The 25363-nt window shown below is 41.5% G+C and overlaps 1 protein-coding gene across 3 annotated transcripts in view; it reads right to left on the bottom strand.

Moving 5' to 3' along the window:
* Positions 1-25363, bottom strand: part of LOC147098593 (vinculin) — a 151878-nt gene that overhangs the window by 59095 nt on the left and 67420 nt on the right. For all 3 annotated transcript variants that reach the window (XM_085970451.1, XM_085970452.1, XM_085970453.1), the window contains exons 2-6: positions 17102-17172; positions 6728-6878; positions 6463-6571; positions 5866-5988; positions 1592-1752 (exon numbers count right to left, since the gene is read on the bottom strand). In XM_085970451.1, the coding sequence (XP_085826577.1) occupies positions 1592-1752; positions 5866-5988; positions 6463-6571; positions 6728-6878; positions 17102-17172 (615 nt within the window). The remainder of the gene's footprint in view (positions 1-1591; positions 1753-5865; positions 5989-6462; positions 6572-6727; positions 6879-17101; positions 17173-25363) is intronic.

Raw genomic sequence — 25363 nt, forward strand, 5'->3', positions numbered from 1 at the left:
GGAACAATCTTTGTTCCAGTCCTACTCGGGTCCCCTCCCTCACCTCTTTTTCCGATACATTGATGACTGTATCGGTGCCGTTTCCTGCTCTCGCCCCGAACTTGACAATTTCATTCACTTTGCCTCCAATTTCCACCCTTCCCTCACCTTCACATGGTCCATCTCTGACTCTTCCCTTCCCTTCCTCGACTTCTCCGTCTCCATCTCTGGGGATAGGTTATCGACCAATATTTACTACAAGCCCACTGACTCCCACAGCTACCTGGACTACACTTCCTCCCACCCCGCTTCCTGTAAGGACTCTATTCCATTCTCCCAGTTTCTCCGCCTCCGCCAAATCTGCTCCGACGATGCCACCTTCCACACCAGTGCTTCAGACATGTCTTCCTTTTTCCGCAACCGAGGATTCCCCTCTACCGTGGTTGACACTGCCCTCGACCGTGTCAGTTCTATCTCCCGCACCTCTGCCCTCACCCCTGCCCCTCCCTCCCGGAACCACGATAGGGTTCCCCTTGTCCTCACCTTTCACCCCACCAGCCTCCACATTCAACGGATCATCCTCCGGCATTTCCGCTACCTCCAAAGTGATCCCACCACCAAACGTATCTTCCCCTCCCCTCCCCTTTCAGCATTCCGCAGGGACCGCTCTCTCCGAGACACCCTAGTCCACTCCTCTATCACCCCAAACAGCCCTTCCCCTTCGCCTGGCACCTTCCCGTGCAAGCGGAGGAGATGTAACACCTGCCCCTATACCTCCCCCCTCCCCACTGTCCAGGGCCCCAAACACCCCTTCCAGGTGAAACAGCGATTTACTTGTACTTCTCGCAATCTAGTATGCTGTATTCGCTGCTCACGATGCGGTCTCCTCTACATTGGGGAGACCAAACGCAGATTGGGTGACCGCTTTGCGGAACACCTCCGTTCAGTCCGTAAGGGTGACCCCGAGCTTCCGGTCGCCTGTCATTTCAATTCACCGCTCCATTCCCACTCGGACCTCACCGTCCTTGGCCTCTTGTACTGTTCCACGGAAGCTCAACGTAAACTCGAGGAACAGCACCTCATCTTCCGATTAGGCACTCTGCAGCCTTCCGGTCTCAATATCGAGTTCAACAATTTCAGATCATAACCTCGGCCCCTATTTCATTTTTACTTATATTTTTCCACTCCTTTCCTCCCCCCCCCCCTTTCCTTTTGTTTCTCTCTCACACCTGGCAGCTATCTTTTGCCCTGCCAGTACACTTTACACCTAATCCCAGCCTATTACCATCTCGTCTAGCTTCTAATCTCTTTTACTTCTTTTGGTTCTTTTATTCTTTTGTCCAATCGCAGCCCTGCCTTCGATCTAGTTCCTTTTCTCTCCAGTTTTGAAGAAGGGTCAAACCCGAAACGTCAACTCAAATTTCTCTCCACGGATGTTGCCTGACCTGCTGAGTTTTTCCAGCATTTTCTGTTGTTATACCAGCCAATGACTGTCCTGTTAAGAAAACTGTTCAAGAACAATTTATTACACTTCAATAGAGAAGTAAATGAAAGCTTCAGCACCAATTTCTTCCACAGCACTTGCATATCCTACCAAGATTCTCAGGCCTACCTTACTAGCCCAAGCATCCTCATCCCAGGATGTTAGCTGCAACACACGAATGATCTCATTGATTTCAGTACTCATCTTTTCCACCGTGAAATTACGGTTCTTTAGAGCTTCTTCCACTCCTTGGCTTTTGAACTGTTTCGTTGTTACAAAAATCTTAATAGCTGCAAAATGAAAATGTAAAAGCGTGGCACTTAAAGCTATATGTCAATGAGTATTACCACAACCACACACTTGTACATACTCTTTGTACCATAACAGTACGATACAGCAATTGAATACAGCCTTGATTTCAGTTGCTACTTAACCAGTTTTTGATAAGTTGATAACACAGCTATATTTCACATCAGGTAATACTGAAAAGACACAGCAGGTCATTAGTGTGTGAGGGAGAGAAAAGTCAGCTTAATATTTCAGAATGTTCCAAAAGGGTCTTCACCCAAAATATTAACCAGTTCCTTCTATTTTTCTGAACTATGCTGATGAGCCTGCTCTGTATTTTGAGCACTTGCAATGTTTGTTTTCATCTCCATCATCAGCGAACCACTTTGATTCAACAATTGTGGCAACACTGAATTTCCAGGTAGAGTGTTTTCTGCACGATTTAGTGCTTCTCAATTCCCTACACAGTACTGATTATCCATAGGAAATGAAAGATGCTAAAGGTACTCAATTAAACTTATCTGACACCTGTATATTACTTTCATTGTCATCTTCCATATATTGTAACCTATAGTTATGGCTTTCTATTTATTCATTGATATTCTTCCATCTTCTCTGGGTTTGTGACTCCCATGCTAATGAAGTACCTTCATGAAAATCAAACCAAATGGGTGCAATCTTTGAACAAAATTTAACTCCATTCTGAATGCAAAAAACAGAAACTTTAAGTTAATAAACACAAGTTATATCAGGGCAGAGCAATGCAACTTATAGTTCTAAAGGCAATTTATCCAAGCAAGACCTGTATTTCGGTTGAATACAAATTTAACTAAGTCAACACCATAGAAATATGGATTCGAATTATGACTAATAAGCAAAATTGAAGGCTACAAAGGGGATTGAAGGCTACAAAGAAGGGATAGGGAGCACAAAATATCACAACTGATCAGTATTTTCACAATCTATTCATACTGATGGAGTCTGACAGTCAGAAAGTCTAATTCAAAGACAACGCCAGGCATTTGGCTATGTTAATAAAGGAAGGAATCACTATAATAGAGAAATGATATTGGGTCAAAGGAGCAGGATAGTGAAACAGTTTGGGTGGAGATAAGGAATAATAAGGGGAAAAAAACACTAGTGGGTGTAGTCTATAGGCCTCCGAACAGTTGCAACTCTGTTGGATGGAGTATTAATCAGGAAATAGTTGAGGCTTGTAATAAGGGAACAGCTATAATTATGGGGGATTTTAATTATCATATTAACTGGACAAATCAAATTGGGCAGAGCAGCCTTGAGGATGAGTTCATTGAGTGTATTAGGGATGGGTTTCTTGAGCAGTATGTAACTGAACCGACCAGGGGGCAAGCAACCTTAGATTTGGTCCTGTGTAATGAGACAGGATTAATTAAAAATATCCTAGTAAAGGATCCCCTTGGAATGAGTGACCATAACATGGTTGAATTCCATATTCAATTAGAGGGCGAGAAGGTTGGATCTCAAATAAACGTGCTGAGCTTGAATAAAGGAGACTATGAAGGTATCAGAGCGGAATTGATTAGAGTGGACTAGGAAAATAGATTAAAGGGTAAGACGGTACATGATCAGTGGTGTACATTTAAGGAGTTATTTTACAACTTCCAAAAAATATATATTCCACTGAGGGAAAAAAGGGTGTAAAAGAAAAGATAGCCATCTGTGGCTAAGTAAAGTAATTAAGGATAGTATCCGACTAAAAACAAGGGCATATAAGGTAGCCAAATCTAGTGGGAGGATAGAAAATTGGGAAGTCTTTAAAAGACAGCAAAAAATAACTAAAAGATTGATTAAGAAAGGGAAGATAGATTATGAAAGTAAATTAGCAAAAAAATATAAAAACAGACAGCAAAAGTTTCTATAGTTATATAAATAGAAAAAGGGTGGCTAAAGTAAATGTTGGTCCCTTAGAGGATGAGACCAGGAAATTAATGGTGGGAAACATGGAGATGGCAAAAACGCTGAACAATTATTTTGTATCAGTCTTTACGGTAGAGGACACTAAGAATATCCCAACACTGGACAAACAGGGGGCTCTGGGGGGGGGGGGGGGGGGGGGAGGAGCTAAATACAATTAAAATCACTAAGGAAGTGGTACTTGGTAAAATAATGGGACTCAAGGCGAATAAATCCCCTGGACCTGATGGCTTGCATCCTAGGGTCTTGAGGGAAGTGGCGGTAGGGATTGTGGATGCATTGGTAATAATTTTCCAAAACTCCCTGGATTCAGCAAAGGTCCCGGCAGATTGGAAAACTGCTAATATAACACCCTTATTTAAAAAGGGTAGTAGGCAGAAGGCTGGAAACTATAGACCTGTTAGCCTAACATCTGTGGTTGGTAAAATGTTAGAGTCCATTATTAAGGAGACAGTAACGGGACATTTGGATAAACATAATTTAATTGGACAAACTCAGCATGGTTTCATGAAGGGGAAGTCATGTTTGACAAATTTGCTTGAGTTTTTTGAGGAAGTAACATACAGGGTGGATAAAGGGGAACCAGTGGACGTAGTGTATTTCGATTTCCAAAAGGCATTTGACAAGGTGCCACACAAAAGATTATTGCTCAAGATAAAAAAATCACGGGATTGGGGGTAATATTCTGGCGTGGGTGGAGGATTGGCTCTCTAACAGAAAGCAGAGAGTTGGGATAAATGGTTCGTTCTCAGACTGGCAACCAGTAACTAGTGGTGTTCCGCAGGGGTCAGTGCTGGGTCTCCAACTCTTTACAATCTATATTAACGATTTGGAGGAGGGGACCGAGTGTAACATATCAAAGTTTGCAGATGATACAAAGATGGGACGGAAAGTAGTGAGTGAGGAGGACAAAAAAAACCTGCAAAGGGACATAGACAGGCTAAGTAAGTGGGCAGAGATTTGACAGATGGAATACAATACTGGAAAGTGTGAGGTTATGCACTTTGGCAGGAAAAATCATTGAGCAAGTTATTATCTTAATGGCAAGAAACTGGAAAGTACTGTAGTACAAAGGGATCTGGGGGTCCTGGTGCACGAAACTCAAAAAAGTTAGTATGCAGGTGCAGCAAGTGATCAAGGCGGCCAATGGAATGTTGGCTTTTATTGCTAGGGGGATGGAATATAAAAACAGGGAGGTGTTGCTGCAGTTGTACAAGGTATTGGTGAGACCGTACCTGGAATACTGCATACAGTTTTGGTGTCCATACTTAAGAAAAGACATACTTGCTCTCGAGTCAGTACAAAGAAGGTTCACTCAGTTAATCCCGGGGATGAGGGGGTGGTCATATGAGGAGAGGTTGAGTAGATTGGGACTCTACTCATTGGAGTTCAGAAGAATGAGAGGCGATCTTATTGAAACATAAGATTGTGAAGGGGCTTGATCGGGTGGATGTGGTGAGGATGTTCCCAATGAAGGGTGAAACTAGAACTAGGGGGCATAATCTTAAAATAAGGGGCTGCTCTTTCAAAACTGAGATGAGGAGAAACTTCTTCACTCAGAGAGTGGTGGGTTTGTGGAATTTGCTGCCCCAGAAAGCTGTGGAAACTACATCATTAAATAAATTTAAAACAGAAATAGATAGTTTCCTAGAAGTAAAGGGAATTAAGGGTTACGGGGAGCGGGCAGGAAATTGGACATGAGTCTAGGTTCGGAATGGTCATGGCCCGGTGGGTAGTGGAGTGGGCCCAGGGGCCGTGTAGCCTGGTTCTGCTCCTACTGTGTTCTAATTCTGTGTTAGATTTCAGGAGATGGTTTTATTCCTGTTCCTGGCTGGGGTGGAGATCGCCTTTACAGAAGGTAAGTACTGTAGAAAATATAGGGACAGAGTGATCTCCTGGACGAGTTTCGATCGCCTAGATGGGTCGGAGAGGAATTTCCCAGATTTTTTTCTCCCAAATTGGCCATTGGGTCTTTATCTGGTTTTTCGCCTCTCCCGGGAGATCACATGGGTTCGGGTGGATGGAGAGTGATAGAAGATTTGAGGTTAGGATCAGATCAGCCATGATCTTATTGAATGGTGGAGCAGGCTCGAGGGACCGATTGGCCTACTCCTGCTCCTATTTCTTCTGTTATTATCAAACTGAAGAAAACATTTATTTACCTGAAATGAGTACAGGAAGAAGCTCTTTCACTGTGTTCATGGAATTCACCAGCATAACCCTGTGCTCTTGATGAGTCAGTTCCTGTTGTCTTTCATCAATCATCTTAGCCATTTTAGTCATTCCTTAATTGGAGGTGTGAGTGAAAGAAGGGAAGAGAAGCAACAATGGCAGCACGTTAAAACAGAAATGAGAGTCATATTTAGACAGTACATACTATACAAGTTGTTCTTGTGTAATTACGATACACTAAACACTCTAAATGATGCAATACATGTACCTGTATTGTGAACATTGGCTGTACTAAAATATAAATCCTGTAATTAGGTTTCCAATGTTACAAATCGTGAAAGGCGTCGTTGGTAACCAACTCAAGGTTCAGCTGCAGTGCACATTTATGCATCTGGTGTTAATGATAACAACGGGAAGTTATGGGATAACTTGAGGTTTTGGTTTTGCAGCATAAACATTTCCTCTATGCCCGTAAGTCACAACTTTACCTCCTTAAAATAAAGCATTCCTCAAAGTTTCTTAGAGTAATTTAATTTGCAGGTGTTGCTTTACAAATAACTTGACTTCAAGAAAATGGAATTCCTAACCTGGACCCAAGTTTTTAGTGTAGGTCACCAAATCCTCCATAATTTCTACCACTTCAGCAACTGTGAGATATTCCAAGATGCCTTTGCAGACACGAATAATTTTACGGACCTGGGAACAAGAAGTGTTTTTAAAAAGACAAAAATCTAAAAATGTTGAAAGCGACACATAGCATTTAAACCTATGGCATAGTTACACAGAGACTCAACAAAAGTCATATACTGTACATTATGTACAAGAGCAAAACTAGTTTTCATAAATAAATACCTCTGCTTCATCAAATGTCAAGAGCAAGTCTGAAGTTCCAGAAAGAATGCCTCTGGAACCATCAATGAGGTAATCACGTGCAGGTACAGCATATGGATTGTCTTTCAGCATCTGTGCGGCCTGGATCAATTTAGTACAGGCATTTTCAACCCTGTGTATGATTAAGAAAAATGCTCAATTAATACACTAATGGTCATTTTACAGATGGACATAACATAAATAACAAAACCTATGATTTGGCTCTGAACATGCGAGGTCAGGAAGACTACCGTTAGAGGCTTTTAGCTGACATCACCCCCAACTAGTTCACTCTGCTGTTTACGGAACAAAATTGATATCACAAGGCTCCAAAAGAGAAAGATATATTTTAAAATATTTTAATAGGTAAAAATCATACCAACGCCAACTACTTGACTACAAAGTTCCATTTTCTTGGTATGGCATCAGCTCCCCATGTATTTGATCAGCTTTTGTGCCAGCCTTAAGGTAGGTTTTAAAATAGTCAGCAAGAACTGCAGAAGACTCAGATTTAATAAAATGACAGTTCCAATCAGTTTGAAAGTTCCAATCAGTTTGAAAGCAAGTCAGTCAAACACATCACCACGGATGGTAGAAATTATAGATGTTCTATGGGGGTGCCCTGAAATGATAGCCAGAGTATTTATGCATTCCTCTTCACACACAAAATGAACTACAAACTGTACAATACACTCAAACACTGAATTGCTACAAGGTGCCATTTTGGGGGAATTTTTGCACCACTTATCAGCCGTTGAGTTGCCCTTTGAGGCAACAATCCCTTATAATGTAAACAAAATTCCTCTGCTAGCTGCGCTGGGTCAGCAAATGCACACAGCGAAGGGAGCCATTAGGAAAAGCCACCAGGCTAAGAACAGATTCATGCAACAGCTGAGAACTCACTCCAGCAATTTTTAAACACCAGCCAATCTCAAATGCCAGATCTTACTCTGAGAACCTGGCATAATACCAAGGAGCTGGCACAGTACCAGATACCTTTCTCTGCTCAGTGGTGCCCAGTAAAATGAAACAGCAGCCATCATTACACAAATGTCTTGGAGGCAGAGATGTTTTACACAGACTCAATTATACAGTCTCTCTTTTGGACTCCAAGACATAATTTTACATGGCTTACCACAGAGACAACAGATCTTCAGAAACTTACCATTACATGTTAATTGCCACATGGTCCACCAGAGTTTCAAATCCTTATATTGTTCTTTACATCCTATGGCTAGATCCAGGATTCTGAAACTCGGGAGCTCATGTAGCTACCCATTTTTAACTTCCAGAAAGCCAGATACAGAATTTAAAAACAAAACAAAAATGTCAGTGCAATGATGATGTTCTGCCCTCAATGTCTATCACTCCCGATAACGTTAGCATTCAATGGCTGCTGCGCCACAAACTGAACATTTAACAATGCGCTATTTTTGTTGCAATCACGAACAGATTATCTAATTTGGCCTGCTTGGATTATTCAGTACTACACAATCCTAATGCCCACCATCCATTAGACAACTGAGCACATGGGTACAATCAAACATTTTTTTAAAAAGTTATTTGCTACTTTAGCGAATAATGAAATTAATAATTTTATACAATAGGACCAAAATGTGTACATGCTCCAAACACTGCTTTCTACAATAAAGTTCTAAACTTAGCATAAAAACTGCTTCAAAACGGATTTGAAATTCAACCTTAACATGCATAAATCTTGTTCAACAATGGTTAACTAGGTATTGCACAGAAAAGGTCTGTGCAAACATCACTTACTAAGTAATCATGATAACTAACTTGGTTGTTTTCTCTGTTCACATAATCGCATCAGGTTATCAGCAATTGATGACCATATTGGAAAAAAAATTGAACTCAAGAGTGTCAGCCGTGGCTCAGTGGGTAGCACACCCTTGCCTCGGAGTCAGAAGGTTGTGGATTCAAGACCCACTCCAGAGACTGGAGCACAAAAAAAATAATCCAGGCTGACACTCTAGTGCAGTGCTGAGGGAGTGCTGCATTGTCAGAGGTGCTGTCTTGCGGATGAGACATTAAACTGAGGCCCTGTCTGCTCCCTCAGGTGGACGTAAAAGATCCAATGGGACTATTTCGAACAAGAGCAACGACGTTCTCCCTGGTGTCCTGGCCAATATTTATCCCCCAATTAACATCACAAACAGATTATTTCATCATTATCACATTGCTGTTTGTGGGAGCTTGCTGTGCGCAACTTGGCTGCCATGTTTCCTATATTACAACAGTGACTACACTTTAAAAGTACTTCATTAGCTGTAAAGCGCTTTGGGATGTCTGGTGGTCATGAAAAGCGCTATATAAATGCAAGTCTTTCTTTCAGCCCAAGTACAACAAGTTACATGTTTTGTTCAGCACCTGCTTCTTCAATTGTATAGGGTTGGTCTGAAATATCTCAAGAAAGATAATACTTGAAGATTTCTTAAAATTTTCATTAACAAGAACCTGGAGATCAGTCATGTAGAAGACAAAATCAGTAACATTTTGGAAAACATAACATTAAAATGAAGTTTCAATTGAAAAGCTCCCAGCTAACTAAATGGGTAACTAATGAGAATATTTATTGGTTAATTCCTCCACCCCACCCCACAAAATGTTTTTTTTTTTATTGTGGTTTGGGGCATAATAAGCACATGACTTCAAAAAAAAAGTCCAAAATACAAAATATAAACTGAAGCTGTAATAGCATCAAGTTCCATAGACAGCTACTCCAACTGCCATCACAGCAGGCTTTTCAATCATTTTGAAACATTTGGTTTTATGAACTCCAAAGTAGATACGAAATGTGATCTTGAAGGCCAAACTTCAGGATTCAGCCTTATAACAGCCTTATCATCACGTACCAAATACTGGCCTGAATGCTAAACAAAACAACTTCTAACATTCCACAGAATGACAGACCTCCCAACTGAAGTCACAATCTACTTGGTACATCAAAGGCGGAGACACAAAATGCATAATATTACTTCACTGAGCTTTGGCTCCCAACAATCTTCACTGCTCAGTGAAACTGAGGAGTCGCAGATTTGGTGGGAGCTAATGATCAGTGACAGAACACTGCATTTTAAGCCACCGTGCCATAAAATGTAGAGAAAATTATAGCTATGCTGTTGACATTAGAATACTGTCAATTCAAAAATAAGATTCAAATTATGGAGGCGGGACTCCCACTTGTAGTTTTAGTCCCGCCTCCATCGACTTCTGGCCAACCCACGCTATTTTTCCTTGATTGACCTTGTTAAGCCTGCCCAGCGGGCTTAGCAGGCCAATTAAGGGGAAGCCGGTTACAGTGAACGTCAGCGTATGACGTTTATGAATTGTCATCGTTTGACAGCTCTGTGAAGCTGTCAAACACTGACATCCTATGTTGTTTGATGAGTTCTTGTATTCAAGACTCATCAAACCTCTTTTGTGAGCAGAAATTAGATGGTTGTTGGAGAATGCAGCAGCCATCTGTCATCTCTGCCGGTGAGATACGAGACTCTCCGCATCCCCAACGTTTGAAGCCTGCAGGAAGAAACAAAGGTAAGTAAACATTTTGTGTCACTTTCCACTCACCTCACATACTTACCTCTCCACACTTGCACCCATCACTTACCTTCACAGCGCACTTTTGGACCCCTGCAACTCCCGCAGACCCACTGCTCCCCTCGCTGACCCTGGCGGGGTTCACAGCTTTCGGGAAGCCCGCACCTGCGTGGGCAAAATGGGGATAATCCTCTTATCTGCCTGTTAACTGGCAGTTAAGTGGCTGCAATCCCCTTACCGCCTCCAGGAGATGGGACCCGGCGCGGGTCGGCTACCCCTCTCCCGGAAAGATGGCACGGAGGCGGGTTGGGGCGGGATGGGCACCCGCCCCCAGATTCTGCCATTTTGCCAGCAGTCCCACCTCCAAACCCGCCTCCCGCCTCCCCAGGGCTGGCAAGATCGCACCCTAAGTGTTGTAGCACTTCTATTTTAAATGTGAACAGGTTGAGCAAAGTGCAGCTGAAATTCTGATCAATCACACCCAATCTGCCAAACACAATGTGGTACAGCGTTAAAGCTCACTACAACATCCATCACACTTCAACTGATTTGGAAGCAGGTAGGATTGAATGAGGTTGGGTAGGATGTCCTAAAATAAAACCCACACACTAAAAAAAAATCAATTAAATTAAAGAAGGTTTGACTCCTCCTAATGAGTGAGCACAAGAGCTACTCCCAAGCCTTCAGCGCCATTTTTCTGGCAGGCACTGGGAGATAGAAACATAGAGATAGGAACAGGAGTAGGCCATTCGGCCCTTCGAGCCTGCTCCGCCATTCAATGAGATCATGGCTGATCTTACCAGTTCAGTACCCCGTCCCCGCCTTTTCTCCGTAACCCTTAATCCCCTTAGCCTTCAGAAATATATCCAATTCTCTCTTGAAAATATTTATTGAATTAGCCTTCACAGCCCTCTGTGGCAGGGAATTCCACAGGCTCACCACTCTTTGAGTGAAGAAATTCTTCCTCATCTCTGTTTTAAATGATTTGCCCGCTATTTTTTGACTGTGGCCCCTGGTTCTGTGCTCCCCGGCCATTGGAAACATTCTCTCTGAATTCAGCCTGTCCAGGCCTGCCATAATTTTATATGTTTCGATGAGATCCCCTCTCAATCTTCTAAACTCCAGTGAGTACAAGCCCAAACTATTTAATCTCTCTTCGTAGGTCATTCCCGCCATTCCAGGTATCAGCCTGGTGAATCGCCGTTGCACTCTTTCCATGGCAAGAACATCCTTCCGCAGATGGGGCGACCAAAACTGTACACAATACTCCAGATGCGGTCTCACCAGCACCTTGTACAGCTGTAGTAAGGTATCCCTATTCCTATACTCGAACCCCCTTGATATGAAGGCCAACATACCATTTGCCTTCTTAATCGCCTGTTGCACCTGCATGCTCTCCTTCAGTGACTGGTGCACAAGAACACCCAGGTCCCTCTGCACTTCCCCATCTCCCAATCTATTGCCATTTAGATAATAATCTACCCTCCTGTTTTTACCCCCAAAGTGGATAACCTCGCATTTATCCACATTATAGTGCATCTGCCACGTATCCGCCCATTCCCCCAACCTGTCCAAATCGCACTGTAGCCTCCTGACATCCTCATCAGAGCCCCACCCCTCCTCCTAGTTTAGTGTCGTCAGCGAATTTGGAAATATTGCATCCAATTCCCTGATCCAGATCATTTATATATATTGTGAACAGCTGGGGTCCCAGGACAGATCCTTGCGGCACCCCGCTGGTCACTGCCTGCCACTCCGAAAACGAGCCGTTTATTCCAACTCTCTGTTTTCTATCCGCCAGCCAGTTCTCTATCCACGTTAATACTTTGCCCCCAATTCCATGAGCCTTAATTTTGCATGATAATCTTTTGTGTGGAACCTTATCGAAGGCTTTCTGGAAGTCAAGGTACACCACATCCACTGGCTCTCCCCCATCTATTTTACCAGTTACTTCCTCAAAAAATTCCAGCAGATTAGTCAAACACGATTTACCCTTTGTAAATCCATGTTGACTCTGTCCGATCCTTTCCCCATTTGTCAAGTGCTCCGCTATTTTATCCTTAATAATGGACTCTAGCATTTTGCCCACAACCGATGTAAGGCTTACTGGTCTATAATTCCCTGCTTTCTCTCTACCCCCCTTTTTAAATATTGGGGTAACATTAGCTACCCTCCAATCCACGGGTACTGTTCCCGAGTCAATGGAGTTCCGGAAGATGATCCTTAGAGCATCTGCTATCTCCAGGGCCACCTCCTTAAGTACCCTAGGATGTAGTTTATCAGGCCCCGGGGATTTGTCGGCCTTCAGTCCCCTCAACTTACCCAACACCATATCCCTAGAGATACTAATTTCTGTCAGCTCCTCCCTCTCATTAGTCCCTATGTTTGCCGATATTCCTGGGAGGTTATTTGTGTCCTCCTTTGTGAATACAGAACCAAAGTATGAGTTTAATTGGTCTGCCATTTCCTTATTCTCCATTATATATTCTCCCGAATCGGACTGCAAGGGACCGACTTGGGATTTTACCAGTCTTTTCCTCCTGATATACCGATAAAAGCTTTTGCAGTCTGTCTTTATGTTTGCTGCAAGTTTACTTTCGTATTCTATTTTCCCCTTCCTGATTAATCCCTTTGTCCTCTTTTGCTGTATCCTGTACTGCCCCCAATCTTCCGGTCTGGTGCTTTTTTTTGCCAGTTGATATGCCCTTTTTTTTGATTTTATGCTGTCCCTAATTTCCCTCGTTATCCACGGTTGAGTCACCTTTTTAGGTTTATTTTTATGCCAAACCGGTATAAACATGTTCTGGAACTCTTCCATTCTATCTTTGAATGCTTGCCATTGTCTATCCACTGTCAATCCCCCCAGAAACACCACCCAATCAATCTTACCCAATTCCCGTCTCATACCCTCGTAATTCCCTTTATTTAAGTTCTGGACCTTAGTCTCTGATTCAATTTCCTCACTCTCCATCTCGACTGAGAGCTCGATCATATTATGATCGCTCTGACCCAAGGGGCCTCGTACAAGAAGATTGCTGATAAGTCCCTTCTCATTGCACAATACCCAGTCTAAAAACATCATCAGCCGGCAATTCACCTCCTCATGGAGGAAGTACAACAACTCTGATCATCAGCAAGCCGTGTCCCACCACTGTCCGATATGGTTGCAAGAAAATGTATTTCCTTCTGGTTAAATTGTCCTGTTCCCTCTCATAGGCAGCCTCCCTAGTTGCATCCTATACAAACTGCCACACATCCAAACTTGACACTCACATGCTGTACATACCAAGTCCCACTCATCCATCACACATGACCTCTACACCTTCCACGAGTTAAATGCCCAGCACTTAGATTTCAAAATTAGCGTCCTGGTCTACAAATGTCGCAATGGCTTTGCCCCAACCGATCTATGGAACCTCTCCAGCTCTGTGTCGTTATCTACACCCTCTTCTCATCAAACTATGGACTACAGCAAGTTTCTCTTCCCCTCTCTCCACCACCATGGTAGAAATTTCACCTGGCCTATCCCCAACTTCTGGATTTCTCTTGCTACACACGACCGCCTTGCTCCACATCTTCAAAAACCCTCGATATACATCCCTTCAATCCCACCTTTGGTCACTTAACTCTTGTTCAGTTTCCACTTTGCCAAGGAGCATCTTGGGATGTCTTCTGGTGTTAAAAGGCACTAAATAAGTGCAAGTTGTTTTTGGACAAAGGCAGTTGAAAAAGTAATACACAATTTAGATTTACCAAGGTGAACTTGAGACTATCAAATAGCATGCTTCAGATTCTATTAAAGCTTTTGAGAAGTCAAAAAAACCAAAAACATTTTGCAGGTCAAGTGTCAGGTCACCATCTATGTGGTCAGGCGTGGTGCAGAAGTCTTACTGTTGACTGTGGGTTAGCAGTCACGAAGCTCAGATGATCAAGACGTAGAATCAGTTTGGGTAGTAAGGGAAAGAAGTCACTAGTGGGAGTAGTCTATATGCCCCCTAACAGTAGCTACACTGTAGGACAAAGTATAAATCAAGAAATACTAGGGGCTTGTAAGAAAGGTACTGCGATTATCATGGGCGATTTTAATCTACATATAGACTGGACAAATCAAACTGGCAAGGGTAGCATTGAGGACAAGTTCATGGAATGTATTCGGGATGGTTTCTTAGAATAATACGCTGTAGAACCAACCAGGGAGAAGGCTATTTTAGATCTGGTAATGTGTAATGAGACCGGATTAATTAATTATCTCATAGTAAAGGATCCTCTAGGGAACCATAACATGATAGAATTTCAAATTCAGTTTGAGGGTGAGAAACTTGGGTCTGAAACTAGTGTCCTAAACTTAAATAAAGGCAATTACAAAGGTATGAAGACAAAGTTGGCTAAAGTAGACTGGGAAAATAGATTCAAGGGCAAGACATTGAAGGAGATATTTCATAACTCTCAAAGATTTATTCCAGTGAGAAAGAAAGACTCTACGAGAAGGATGAACCATCCGTGGCTAACTAAGGAAGTTAAGGATGGTATCAAATTGAAAGAAAAGGCATACAACGTTGTGAAGATTAGTGGTAGGCCAGAGGATTAGGAATTTTTTAGAAACCAGCAAAGGATGACTAAAAAAATAAAGAGGGAGAAGATAGATTATGGAAGTAAACTAGCAAAAAATATTTTTAAAAAGACAGTAAAAGCTTTTACAGGTATATAAAAGGGAAGAGAGTAGCTAAAGTAAATATTGGTCCCTTAGAGGATGGGACTGGAAAATTAATAATGGGAAACAGGGAAATGGCAGAGACTTTGAACAAATTTTTGTATCGGTCTTCACGGTAGAAGACACTAAAAGCATCCCAATAATAATTGATAATCAAGGGGCTATAGGGAGGGAGGAACTTAAAACAATGACCATCACGAGAGAAAAAGTACTAGGCAAACTAATGGGACTAAAGGTTGACAAATCCCCTGGACCTGATGGCCTACATCCTAGGGTCTTAAAAGAAGTGGCTGCAGAGATAGTGGATGCGTTGGTTGTAATCTATCAAATTTCCCTGGATTCTGGAAAAGGAGGGAAGCAAAGAACAGGAAACTATAGGCCAGTTAGCCTAACATCTGTCATTGGGAAAATGCTGGCATCCATTAAGGAAGTAATAACAGGACATTTAGAAAATCATAATAAAACCATGTTGACTCTGCTTGATTGTATGAAAGAGAAATCGTGTTTGACAAATTTACTGGAGTTCTTTGAGGATGTAATGAGCAGGGTGGATCAAGGGGAACCAGTAGATGTAGTGTATTTGGATTTCCAGAAGGCATTCGATAAGGTGCCACATAAAAGGTTACTGCACAAGATAAGAGCTCACGGGGTTGAGGGTAATATATTAGCATGGATAGAGGATTGGCTAACTAACAGAAAACAGTTGGGATAAATGGGTCATTTTCCAGTTGGCAAACTGTAACTAATGGGGTGCCACAGGGATCAGTGCTGGGGTCTCAACTATTTACAATCTATATTAATGACTTGGATGAAGGGACCGTGTGTATTGTAGCCAAATTTGCTGATGATACAAAGATAGGTGGGAAAGCAAGTTGTGAGGCGGACACAAAGAGTCTGCAAAGGGATATCGATAAGGTGAGTGGGCAAAAAATTGGCAGATGGAGTAGAATGTGGGAAAATGTGAGGTTATCCACTTGGTAGGAAAAATAAAAAAACAAATGATTATTTAGATGGAGAGAGACTACATAATGCTGCAGTACAAAAGGGATCTGGGGGTCCTCGTACATGAAACACAAAATTAGCATGCAGGTACAGCTAGTAATTAGGAAGGAAAATGGAGTGTTTTCCTTTATTGCAAGGGGGATGGAGTATAAAAGTAGGGAAGTCTTGATACAACTATACAAGGTGCTGGTGTGATCACACCTGGAGTACTGCGTGAAGTTTTGGTCTCCTTATACTCCTCTCTCACCTATACTTGCATTGGAGACAGTTCAGAGAAGGTTCACTAGGTTAAATCCCAAGATGAAGGGGTTGTCTTATGAAGAAAGGTTGGGCCTATACAGTTTAGAAGAATGAGAGGTGATCTTATTGAAATATACAAGATTCTGAGGGGACTTGACAGGGTAGATGCAGGGAGGATGTTTCCCCTTGTGGGGGAATCTAGAACTAGACGGCACAGTTTCAGGATAAGGGGTCGCCCATTTAAAACGGAGATGAGGAGGAATTTCTTCTCTGAGGGTCGTGAATCTTTGGAATTCTCTACCCCAGAGAGCTGTGGAGGCGGAGTCATTGAATATATTCAAGGCGGAGATTGACAGATATTTGAGCTACAGGGGAGTCAAGGGTTATGGGGAGTGGGCGGGAAAGCGGCGTTGAGGCCAAGATCAGCTCAGCCATGATCTTATAGAATGGCGGGACAGGCTCGAGGGGCTGAATGGCCTACCCCTGCTCCTATTTCTTATGTTCTCATGAGTGAACACAAATCAGGCACATCTCTTAAGTATACGTGGACAGCTGTTGACAAAGCAGTGGATCTGGACAAACTATTCGACTCTCCCAATATCAAGTTACATAATGGAAGGTGGTGAAGGGGGGGAAAAAAAGGGGTAGAGAAAGGAGTCTGGGAAATAAATGAAACTGAATACAAATTACTCTTGGAAAAATCCACAACCTTTCCCCAATATGGATCCAACATGATTAAAACTATTACAAGTACCAGACCCATTAATAAGATCATTGCTTGGTACAACTGAAATTATGGATGAGCATCATAAGCCTATTTTGAGTAAATGTAACCCAACACTCACTTGATGAAGGCTGGTGGCATATCCCTCTTCATGACCTGGTCTTCAGTCGTCTGTACAGTTTCTTTCCCAACCTGAAACAGATAAATAAATAAGTTGCTTATAATATTCATCATGCACTTTTATCACCATGCACAATGCCAATGGACTAGATGATACTGTAACTTGAAAATAAGCATTGTGGAATCAAACAGATATCGAACACGCTCACACAAAAGATATTTATCATTTCAGGAAAACCATCTACCAAGCACATGGCTTTTCCCAGAATAACGCAGAAGCAAACTAGCCTGTATTATATAGGCCTTCAATTTATTTATTTATTTTTTAAAAAACATATCCATCTTTAATAGCCTGAGCACCACATAAGCCTCGTTGACAACACATTTAAAAAGTTAACAATTACATTAACTCTGCAAAGCATTACTTTATTTTGACTTGACTTATTAGCGCATCAACAATCACCCCAGACCAGGCCCCTGCTCTCTCCTTGCCTCACTCGCCATACGCTGCTCTTCCTTCTTCTCCACTGCCCTCTCTCTAGCCCCCCTCACTATTATAAGCATTAGGTATAAATAAACTGCCTATTCTCAGGTTAGTGTCAGGGAACCAATGATTAGGCGGATCACGGGATGAGGGCAGGCAGACGACATTGCCAACGGGTGAGCCCGCACATCCAAGGCCCAAGGGGATCAGGAAAGGATGGAGGGCGACTTGAGGGGCAGCATGGGAAGCAGCAGAATCACAGCCAAATGTCGGTGGAGAAAAGGACATCAAGGTCGGCCTGGGGTGAATGGGACAGGCAAATTAAATTTAAAATCCTACTTGCAGTTATTTGGCCCAGGGAATAAAATTTAATTAAAGATTTACCTACAGTGCCACCTAGACAAGCAGAACTAGGAAACAGCTTGGAGGAGCGCCTGGTGTTGGGAGAATTGAAAGTTAAGTATAATGCAAGTATACACAGCAGTACCAAAGATTGAAAAGTGAGACACGGAAAATAAGTGTGCAGATAGGAAGTGTGCAATATACATTATAAAATGGATTTCTCCTCCCTCTGCTTTTTGACCCTTTTTCTCCACTTTCCACACTCTTCCATTTTATGACAGCATTATAGGCTGCAGACTCACGTTAACGGCTCTATAAAAATGCAAGTTGTTCTTGTTGCTGCAGACTTAACCAAAGGCATTTCAGTGGTCCTCCAAAAATGGGGGAAGGGGGTACAAGTAGACAATCACTTCATGAAATTATTCAGGAGTTCCAAATATGTCCCCTGTTCCACCTAGTGTGATTCTCCAATCTTCCTGGAAGCAGATTGAAAACAACTTGCACTTATATAGCACCGTTAATGTAGAAAAATGGTCCCAAAAACATCCCAAGGTGCTTCACAAGAACATTATCAGACAAAATTTGACACCGAGCCACGTAGAGATATATTAGGACAGGTGACCAAAAGTTTGGTCAGAAGAGGTAGGTTTTAATGAGTGTCTTAAAAGGAGAGGAGAGGTGCAGAGAGGTTTAGGGAGGGAATTCCAAAGTTTAGGACCAAGGCAACTGAAGGCACGGCCGCCAATGGTGGATCGATGAAAAGGGGGGCTATGTAAGAGGCCAGAATTGGAGGAGCACAGAGATCTCGGAGGGTTATAGGGCTGGAGAAGGTTACAGAGATAGACAAGGCCATCATTAAGGCCATCATTAAGCCACTTTATTTTACATACAGCAAGTGAACATACAGTTGTAATCAAATCTCACTTTGATACAAGTACAGAACCCTCATGAACAATAGAAATACACCACATTTGTAGCTCACTTAAACTTTTCCTGATCCCGATTAACTGACTACCCATAAGTCTCTCACTTTGCGTGCACAGGAAATGGAAGGGCTGTGCCTCCGACTCCGTTCTCGTTCAGTGATTCACCAGTAGGCCGGTCAACCGACTAACTACCCGCTCTCGTAAGAGATATTCTCAGCAGACACCTCGTGCTGGGCTCACATGAATAGAATCACCCCCACCATAATAGGTGTGGATGTCTTTATGTCAGCTGAGATGAAATAATAAATTGCTTAATGTCCCCAGTTGTTGGCAACCTTTACAATTAACATGCCAAGCCCCTCCCCACGCTGTCGGAGTCTGTAGTCTGTGGCTTTTTAAAATTCAATGTTTTAAAAACACAATCTTGAAATATAACTGAATACCAAATCTTTTCTGTGGGAAAAAGTGTGATATGCAATTTCATAGTTTTATAATATAAAACTGTTCAAATTAGCAAACACCCATGTTTACACACAAAATTCCATTTACAGTCTAACGTTAATGGTCTGTATCAGTTTTGCAGTCTTCTCATTTTTAGAATTAACATAATTAAAAACAGATGGGAATCAAGCACACTATGCAGTTCAGAACAAACGTCATTAATCTATAGCACCTTAACAAGTGATTTCACTGACTGGTTATTTTCAAGAAGGATACAAATCTATTTAAAGTCTTGCATATACGGTATCACATTTTAAATATCTGTGTAGTACAAATAAGAGTCACACTTTTCTGATTAAAACACTCCCATTTCAGATCGGAAACACACTTCCCCACCACCTCCCTCACCGCCCCCGCCTCCTGAACAGTACCATTAGAGATGGTGGAGTTTACAAAATGTTTGGTTGCCATTTTTAAAAAAATGTTTCTTTTAAGAAACTCAGAAGCATTTGATAGTCTGTTTAATCCAAGTACCTGTATCAGGATCAAATATTTTCCTTTCCACACAAAGATTCTCAATAATTCTTGAATTCATCTGAAAGTCACCTTTGATGTTCCTTAATCCAAATTGTGTGCCCAACATAACGAACGTGTGGAAAATACTCAAGTAATTATTCTCTCTGAATTTTGGTAGATTCTTGCCAGTTTTTCCATTTAACAACAACATTCAATCGTTTTCAAAAGCAATGGCACCATAAACATTTAAAGCACAGAAGAAACAACAAACAGCCACTTGGGCCATTAACCTACTCATTCTATGAAGTATGTACAATCTACCAATCATGGGTTCTACCCTATTTAGTGAATCTAATTTGACCCCACCTCCCCCAAAGATAAATCAAGACAATCTCCAGAATACCTACAGATACCAACATCAACATTACGCAATCCTGGCCTGTTGCTTTCCAACAGCGACATGAACTTGGTTCCAGCAATTACGTATGTGCCCATTCTAAAGCTGAATGAAATAGTGCTCTTAAAACCAAACATGCATTATTCTTCCCCATCAAGGAGATGTGCACATCTGTCAGATAAAAAATAAGCAAGTCTAGCTGTGGGAGTCTCCCTTCATTACTTAGAATTGTCAGTCTCAATCATTCTAATGGCCTTCTCTAAACTCTCCAACACATCAGGCTCTTTTTGAAAACATCAGGCTGGAGCACTAAATATTCCAAAACAACTTCATCAAAAATCTATGGCATCATAATTTGATTTGAAGTCAAATGCTCTTTAGAGACGACCAAACATGCAGTTAGTCAGAATTAAGTTGACATTCACTAGAAACTTTTTACGTCTTATTACACCCAAATTCTTTTCCACTATTGTTCACAGACAACCATCGTGTCATGCACATTTTACATTCCCCATTACAATATTCATAGCCTCACCTTTAATCTGCATTAAAATTCATCCGCTGTTCATTATGCTTTATGCTCAATTTGTCCAGGTCCTGCTAAATACCAATGTCTCTTATACTCACTGCCTGCTGTTTAGTGTAATCAGCAAATCTGTAATATTAAAAGAACCATCCTCCAGATCACTTACAAATACTGTGAACAGCAGGGAACTGAGAATAGACCCTTCTGGTGCTCCGCTACTCAGAAATTAAGTTCATTTTCAAAGTACAGTATGTAGCCTATTTCAAAATTTAAGTTACAAACTCAAACTACATTGAGCATTCGAACAGGATTGAGATATTTGATATTCACAGGCCAATTTTGCACTGTTACCTGCTTCAGTGGTGGCAGGTTCGAGTGCCATTCCACATGACAATCTTAATGGTGATAAACAGTTCGAACATTTTTTAAAAAGTGAGGAGGAAAAATCCACAACAGTTATCTAATCTGATTTCATATGAAATTTTTAATCCAGTTTTACTCTGACATTTTAAATCAGTTTTGATTTAATTCATGTTTACAATTGCTAAAACATCAAACTCTACAGTATAAGCCAGTGAAGTTAGGCAGTTTTGTGTTTTACATATCATCTGTGGAATGTGCCACGAAAAGTGCATGTTCAAAGGTTAGGCTGAACATTCCGGGAGCTTTTACTTTTTGGGGGCCACCAAGGCGGAATCGAGTCAAGTTATCTCTTGCTTGGAGTTTTTCTCCTCCCGAGTTTGTTACAAATAAGTGGATCTTGCTCAAATCCATTTAAAATAAAATCAAACCGTGGCTGCTGTTTTAAATTGCTAGACATCAACATTTCTTGTATTGTGCGTGACTAAAGCTTTTCATCTTTGCAAATGTCCAGAAGCTCTGAATACGTAATGATTTCGCGTAGACACTCATTCTTGTTGATTGGATCATGAGAAATCCTTGCCAGTGTATAGGATGTATTTAAAATTATAGACCATGGCTTTTGTAATTTTGAAATACAATATAATTAAGCATCGGTTTACACAGGAACCCATAAACATCTGTGAGCACCTCTTTGCCAAGGCATTAACATTCACCATGTTTTGCAATTATCTTATGAATGTAAACCATTAAGATTTGCCAGAAAGGATGCCGCTGATAACCAACAGGTTAAAACTGTAATATCTTTCAGTTTGGTGAGGTCATAGAAAGGCAGAATTTGTGAATCCCTAGACTTTGGTAATTAAAGAGTTGAAAGGGGTAATTATTAACTTACCACATATACTTTTGTTCAATTATAATTGTACTAAATAGTACCTGCCAAACTCTTTCATGCTTCATATTTCCACTGAATTGTAAATAAATCTATTAAGTTACGTTAACCTGTGGAAACTCTGGTCATTGTGCAACATCCACCTACACAACTCAAAGCTGATTAATCCAGTCAACAGATTAATACATGTGGATCATTGTTGATCGTAGAAAATCACAAAACTCTGCTAGGCAAGAGAAGCTATACAAAAGAAAAATATACAGGTTTGCAATCATCGAGGCCTCAAATCTGCTTACGGAACCAAGAGCAACAGAAAGTCCCTAAAAACCCAAAATTTTAACAATGAGAATTTTAGTTATTTTAGGCAATGATCATTGTTCTTCAAAAGGAAAACCAAATTATTATTTTTTCACTTCATTTTTGTCTACTGAAGCCAAGCGTCCAAATACGGAGTTAAATCTTTTACAAAAATGAGCAATTATTACTTTGTACTTAATTGCCACCAATTCAGCATTAAATTCTGAATGTTCATGAACCCAACTGTTGGGTGGAATACTTGGCAAATTGAAGTTTACCAGATCACAAATTAAGAACCACTACCGTATAATTCAGGTTGAGATTCAAACATCCTGCCAGCATCACCAATTTAAACCGAGCCATAAGTTTCAAACAGCACTGGAAGATGACAAATAATCACCCAAGTAACTGAAATGAGTGGTTTCCAGAACTCTTGGTTTTCTCTGAACTCTGCGTTACACACTATAATAGTGCTGTAACCACCACCTACAAGTGCAATTATTCCAGAATTTAAAAAAAGTTAGACAAATCACAATGGTACAAATAGCAATAGGGCCTAGTAAACTGAATGCATTATAATCTTGATTCTCCAACAATTTCCCTCATGCACCAAGGCACATTTCAGACAGTAGGCAAAGCCTGGGGCGGGGAGAAAAAAAAGGGAAACATATGTAGTTAACGCCCGAGTTTCAAAGTCTTGAGTCAAGCCAGCTCTCGTGTTCTCTGCCACCTTGATCTTGAATCTAACTAGAATCAGGTAATGGTCTCTCTTCACCAAAAGATAGGGGAAAATAAGTCAAAAAATAGGCAGAGATTTTTGTTCAAAAGTAAACCATTTCATAAGATTAATAAATTTAACTAGTTCTTGAGGATAACACAAGTTCATCACTTCAAATTTCTGAATGAGTTATTAACAAGGCAATGAAAGTTATTTTCTTCAACTGAACCAGAGTTCACATCGAATGCCATTATATTGAAATGCACAGACAGCTCCCAGAATGCCCATTTTTGAAAATAATATCAAGAGTTTGATGAAAGAAACGAGCAAGTCAGTTGTGAAGCTCGGTGAAAATCTGGTTAAGGGCTTTACGTTATTGTGGTGTCAAGGCACTATTCAGAAAGTTGAACAGTTAACACAGCAAACAAATGCCCTATTTCTATTTGTTGCACAAAGGTTTAAATGAAAACAGCACATCCATTGTGAATATGAAGGTACTGAACACGCAGCACCATATCAGGTGATGGTTTCAAATTTGAAGGTTAGCACATTAAACAGAACCTTCAGCATACCAACCATTCCTCAGGGGCTACATCAAGCCCAAAGCAGCAACATACTAGTTCTTTTGAAATAGTCCACCATTACATGTGCTAGAAAATAATTTTCAGTCTGTAAATATCAAGTTGCTAGGCTTCATACAAGCATATATTTCACATTGTAAACACAGCACTTGATGACAGCCTCAAGTATTATCGTACTGACATGCATGCGCCACAGACCAAGTTTAAAGAGTTTCTGACAATTCCCCAGTGAGCTTCCAATCTCATCAGGGATCATTGGATTGGTGGCGTTAACAATTAATAATAAATGCCTTTACTGCAGAAACATGCACTGTACTTCACAGGGCAGAACCAGACACCAAGCTGTACTAGAAGAGTTAGGACAGGTGATTGAAAGCATGGCTGAAAAGGTAGCTTTTAAAGACAATGGGGTCCAGGCAGAAAGTTCCAAGGAGGCTCAAGACTCTGCCACCAATGGTGCAGCACAGCAAGGGCATTGGGGGGGGGGGGGGGAAGAAACATCCAGCAGGCCAGAATTTATTGGACTGAAGATCACAGTGAAGTAAGATTTAAAAATGAGCGTAACAGGGCACGTTTAGTAGAACGCAATTGCGCAGCAAAATGTTTAAAGAGGAAATGTACTAATTACTCGTATGTTTAATTGCAGAAATGACCATACCAGTTTAGAGAGATGAAACTTACAAAAAGAGACAATGACATAACCCTTTTCTGGAAAAACGAAACTCAGTAGTGGTCAAGAGAGAGAGGGTCTCGTTTCTCAGAAATCACATGACCTGATGACTCATTTCCAAGAAATCAGAGGGGCCACAGGCCCATACAGTGAAAAGTGAAACTTATGTTATTGGTTACCTTGTAGAAGTTAGGCACACCTAATTAGTGATTAATGTATAGACTTTTAAATCGATTGGACCTCTGGAGTAGGAGGTCTCGGAATATGTGTATAACTGTGTAAACCTCAAGAGATTCGGTGGAGTTGGAGCCTTGTGTTGGGACGCAAGAGCCATAGCTCCCCAGGCCTGAATAAACCGTTTTTACTTCAATTATTGGGTCTGTCTTTCTTACAACAAGCCAGTGTTGTCGACTGTGTATATCACTCAGTCCACACTTTGGGGGCTTACATCAACAGCATGGAACAGGAGAATGAAGTAAGTTGCAGAGCTACAGTAAGGCATGGCAATGGGGGATTTGTAAACAAGGACAAAGATTCTGAATTTGCTATGTTGGGGGACATAAAGTGAATGGAAGTCTGCAAAGACAGGAGTGATGAACAAATATGACAAAATGCAGACAATTACAATGTGTACAGTACAGCATGAGATACTGGCGAGGAGGATGTTGAAGCAGTCAAGACTGGAGGTTATAAAGTACAGATAAGGAGTTCAGCAGCAGCAGGGGGAAACCAAGGGTGGAGACAAGCCATATAGCATGAGGTGGCAGTAAGCCGGCTTGGTGAGGGATAGGGTGTGGGGTTTGAGACATAACTGAGGAATGAACATGACACCGAGGTTTTGCACCATCTGGTTCATCCGGAGTGAGCAGCTGGGAAGGGAGATAGAATCAGGGCTGGAGTATGGAGTTTAGAGTGGGGTGGCCGGGCCGTCATCGGAAATAGTCTGGCTGATAATCAAAATCGCAGTGTGGTAAGGCTTTGCATAATGATATCAAAGGGGTAGCCATGGATGTGGGTCAGAGTAGATTGAGTTTGAAAGCAGAGAAGATTCAGAGGAGAGGGAATCCGAGGAGAGGGAATAAGGGGATTTTAAGTGAAGGTTGAAAACACGAA

Source organism: Somniosus microcephalus, chromosome 29 (assembly GCF_052327205.1).
Source record: "Somniosus microcephalus isolate GS21.2 chromosome 29, FLI_Smic_1.0, whole genome shotgun sequence".
In the NCBI taxonomy this organism is placed as follows: domain Eukaryota; kingdom Metazoa; phylum Chordata; class Chondrichthyes; order Squaliformes; family Somniosidae; genus Somniosus; species Somniosus microcephalus.